General features: G+C 39.5%; 1 protein-coding gene across 1 annotated transcript in view; it reads left to right on the forward strand.

The window, feature by feature from the left end:
* LOC145400700 (uncharacterized) overlaps nt 1–5000 on the forward strand; it is a 90957-nt gene that overhangs the window by 20300 nt on the left and 65657 nt on the right. The window contains exons 2-3 of the mRNA XM_080273136.1: nt 1713–1781; nt 1947–2723. Coding sequence (XP_080129262.1) covers nt 1713–1781; nt 1947–2723 — 846 coding nt within the window. The remainder of the gene's footprint in view (nt 1–1712; nt 1782–1946; nt 2724–5000) is intronic.

Consider the following 5000-nt stretch of genomic DNA (forward strand, 5'->3'; position numbering starts at 1 on the left):
CTTAAGAGATAAGTTAGGTAGGAGGGGCGGGGCTTTAGAGTGGGAAGGGTGGGGCTTAAAAGACAAGTTGGGTTGGAGGGGGTGGGGCTTAGGAGACAAGTTGGCTGGGAGGGGCGGGGCTAAAGAGACAGTTTGGCCAGGAGGGGCGGGGCTAAAGAGACAAGTTGGATAGGAGGGGCGGGGCTTAAGAGAACTTGGCTGGCGACGACTATAGCAAGACAACCCCTTGGTCCTTGTGACGTATTCTGTTAATTCTTTCAGACGATTTCTTTCAGCTTAAGAGAGGCTGTTTGAACTTGGGCGGGGGTTAGGTATAGTTGTCTTCTTTGACCTCTTAACAACCTTATTTCTCCGACTTAAACTAATGAATATAGTCGTCTCAAGGTCACCAGGATTGAAATGTACGTCATCGGATTGAAAGGGTTGACTGGGACTTGCTAACCCCTTCAGTACGAGGATAAAAGGATCAAATGTCATAATAAATGATCATGTGAAGGTGCTTAGGGAAAGGAGGGGAGAGAGGACTGAAGCTAATCCTTCCTTGCTAACTAAAATGTCTTTCTCTTCTGATTTATGTCCAGAGAGAGAAGATGGATAGGTAGATAGATAGATAGAGAGAGAGGGACAGATTATAGATAGATGAGAGAGAGAGAAAGAAGATAGATAGGTAGATAGATAGAGACAGCTTAGAGAGATAAGAGAGAGAGAGAAATAAAAATAATTACCTGGGCAATAAGATGTAAATGAAGATTATTTTATTACCTGTTATCAGTACAAAAAAAGTTGCATTGTACCTTCATTTGCAATCCTTTTCATTATTTTCAGTGTTTTGTTATTGTCAATCTTTCGTTATTTTCGTTTTGTTTCGTTATTTTCGTTATTTTTAGTCGTTTTCGTTATTTTCATTATTTTCGTTATTTTAAATCTTCGTTATTTTCAATGTTTCGTTATTTTCGTTATTGTCGTTAGTTTAAAATTTTCGTTGTTCATGTCCTCGTGTTATCTTAGTGCTGATAAGATTGCAGTCCTACTTCCTCTTTCTTCTTCCTCCTCTTATTTATGCTTATTATTTATTATTAGGACGTTTCTCCTCCTCCTCCTCCTCCTCCTCCATTCTCTCTCTCTATATATATATTTTTTTAAACTTTCCCATCGTATTATCTTTTTTGTCCGAATGTTTTGAAACTGGTGTAAATTACTTTATATATATATATATATATATATATATTATATATATATATATATATATATATATATATATATATATATATATATATATATATATATATATTATATTATATGGCTTTTCTAACTAGTGACGCTCATTTTCTATTCACCCATTTTCTTTCTTATGGGGGCAACTGATGGCAATGGATTATTGTTTATTTTTTCCTTTATCGTCTTTTCCATCTTCTCTCCAGATTATTTTGCATTATTAAGGTTCAAATTTTTCTTGGTATAGGGGGCTCCGTGACACTTCTTCCCTAGCGATTTATTTTACATAATGCACCGTAATATTCTCGTATGTTATTATTATCTTTTTAACATCGACAGTTTCCATTAACAACATACAAGAAGGAAGTGAGTTGTAACACGGAAAATAAATCGCTAAGGAAGAGATGTTAAGAGATCTCCATAAGACAACTAGCATTTTGTTTTGAATTTGTTTTGGTGCAGTGCTAATGTCCCCGTTTTCTTTCTCTCCCCTACAGGCATCTCCACCGACCTTGTGCCGACCCTGCTTGATATGTACGATGCCCTCTACGCTAGGCTAAGCGAGGGCGTGGAGGCCGGGCCGGAGGGAGAGAGAGCAGGAGGGAAGGATGGAGGAGAGGGAGAGAGGAGGGAAGGAGAAACGGAGGAGAGAGCTGGAGGGACAAATGTGGCGCGCGTAGAAAACGGTTTCCCCTTTTTAAAATCGGACGCTTCGGCTCCCGGTGCTCAAGTTGTCGATAGTAACCCGCCAAGTGGCTCTAAAGTGAGACTAAGTGGCCATGGGAGGTGTGTTAAGTGCAGTGGTAGTGAGACGAGGACGCAGGAGGGTGAAAAGTGCGAGTGTAGTGCCAAAGCGAGTATAGCCGAGTCGATCACGTCCATGTTTGAAAGCATCGAGCGGGAACTGGAGCCTCAGGAATACACAGACACGGTCGAGGGTATTATAGAATCATCCCAGAGGAGCATAGAGCAGTCACAGAGGAGCATAAGTTTCAGTAGGTTCCCAAATTCGCCCAGGGGGAGCTTGGAGCGTGGGGGAGCGTTAATAGTACCCGATGGGCATTACGACAATGTAGCCAGGAGCCGAAGGGAGCATATATACGACGAAGTGCGCTTTGAAGGACCTCCCAAATGCGGCTTTTCCAATCACACCGCCTCTCCACGAATTCTGACTAGCTCTCACACAAGCCCTCTAACCTCAAAAACCCCGCAGACCAACCCACAAACCCAGGGAAACACGCCAAGCCAAACCCCAACCAAAACAAGCTTCGACGGGCGCAAAATCCAAGATGGCTTCCGTCCGCTCTCCTCCATATCCTCCACTTCGTCTTCCTCGTCGTCCTCGTCCTCGAACTCGCTCCCCCGTGGTACGCCAGGCACTGCGGTCTCGTACCTGGCCTCGGCGGAGTCTCTAGAGGACAACGACGCTGATCATTCGGATACAGAGGAGACCACCCGGAGGCGAGACCGTACTATCAAATCGAGGCGGGAAAAGGCCCAACGCACAGGTCAGTCTCGCATTCCGTATTTTTTGATGATCCATTTATTTATATATATTTATTTTTTCTTGTACCGCCAGTAATGCTTGATTTTATGTTTATTTATTTATTTTTTGAGTCATTTTTCTCCCTTAATTTGAATAATGCTTTTGTTTCTGTGATTGTTGCTCACGTATGTTCATTTGTTTTGTGTAAAGTTGTCGGCTTATTTTTCGGCTTTGCTTGCTTTTCATGAAGGATTGTTTTAATGTTGCGTAGTGCTTTTGTGGTTGTTTTGTCAGTGTTGTTTAATTTTCTTACTTGTTTTTTTTATTGTTATGGCATGTCTTTTCATATCGTTTAATCTTCTTTTGACTTGTTTATCTTTATTCCCTCATTTTCTTTCGTTCAGTGCCTTATCCTGTTTTTATTATTATAATTTTTTTTTTACGTTAGCAAGGTTACGTATACGACATTTATAATAATTACCTTTTTTTTTTTTTCTAATTTTATCCTATCATGGCCGTTATAGACAGTTAAGACTGGATACAAATAATGGCAAAATGAGAAAGAACGCATAATGAACCGTTAACTGGATTATTCAAAATACAAACCCTGTATGAGTGAAATTAAAACACGGAGGTTAGAAGGGGGGTCGTGATTCTTGTTTATTCCTATTTATTTAGTTATTTATTTTATTTATCGTTATGTAGAGCTACAGGTGATGGACGTGAGTGTAAAGACTGCTGTGAAATAGATGTAGTGAGTGTTGATATATGGATAAAGTAGTGTTTGGAGGCTATGTTGTTAGAATGATTAGTAAGATGCCAGAATGTTTGAGTGAGTGATGAACAGGGTGGATTTAGAAGTGGTGTTATTATTATTATTATTGTTGTTATTATTATTATTATTATTATTATTTAATTGTTATGGTGGTGGTGGTAGGGGATGTTTGGATCAGATATGCAGTAGGTCATAGGGGAGGAAGCATAATATGAAAAGGATAGCAAATTATTATTACATTATTATTATTATTATTAATATTATTATGACTGATAGTGGATGTGTGGATCAGATTTAAAGTAGGATGTAATGGAGAAAGCATAATATGACAAGGATAGCAGTTATTATTATTATTAAAATGATAGGGGATGCGAGGATCACATGTACATAAAGTGGAGAAAGCATAATATGCAAGGATAGCAAATTATTATTATTATTATTATTATTATTATGACTGATAGGACGTATGTAGATATTTACAGTAAGGCAAAGGAAATACGAGTAGGACTAAAAAATATAACAGAGAGAGAGAGAGATGGTAAGAAAGTTCAAGACGTAAAAATGACGGGAGAGAGGTAACGTGAGAGGTAAGAGGATGAGGCAGGAGGAGAGAAAAAAGTGAAAGAGAGAGAGAGAGAGAGAGAGAATGATTAACTGTAAGTCTAGTCAAGGTTGTGGGAATGATGAGTAAGATTTAGATAGATAGATAAATGCGGTAGATGGATAGATAGATAGATAGATAAACGTAGAGATGTACAGTAGGTCAGTAAGTAGGTAGCTGGGTTGGTAAGTAGGTTGTCTTGTAAGTAGATAGAGATTAATAGATTGAGAAATAGACTGATTAGTTGGTAGGTAGGTAGGTAGGTTTGTAGGTAGGTACTGTTAGTAGAGAAGCATACAGGGAGAAATGTTGGTAGGTAGATATTGTTCGTAGAGAAACATACAGGCAGATATGTAGGTAGGTAGGTAGGTACTGTTAGTAGAGAAGCATACAGGGAGAAATGTAGGTAGGTAGGTAGGTACTGTTTGTAGAGAAGCATATATGGAGAAATGTAGGTAGGTAGGTGAGTGTGTAGGTTTTTTTTTTTTTTTTTTTTTTTTTATGTGTTCGACTCTGGGCATAGGCTTCACAGCCTGCTATCAAGGCCCAGCAGTCCTCCAACATACCATGCACCTCTACATGTCACCACTTCGGCGCTAACACCCACCGTCCATATTGAATACATGCTAGGGCTGTCTCATACGGGACTGGTGTATTGGTATTAGCGAGGGTATTTTTACGACATGTCGGCGGGTCTTCTGGTAGATCAGTAAAGCCTGATTTAATGAAATTCAAATCCTTAAACTGTTCCCTGCCCCAGCGGGGATTTGAACCTAAGTAGGTATTGTAGTAGAGAAGCATACAGGCAGATGTAGGTAGGTGGGCGTGTAGGTAAGTAGGTAGGTAGGTAGGTATTGTTAGTAAAGAAACATAAAGTCAGATATGTCGGTAAGTAGGTAGGTGGATATGTAGGTAGGTAGGTT

Source organism: Coenobita brevimanus, chromosome 53 (assembly GCF_032717465.1).
Source record: "Coenobita brevimanus isolate Jiangsu-jjx chromosome 53, ASM3271746v2, whole genome shotgun sequence".
Lineage (NCBI taxonomy): Eukaryota > Metazoa > Arthropoda > Malacostraca > Decapoda > Coenobitidae > Coenobita > Coenobita brevimanus.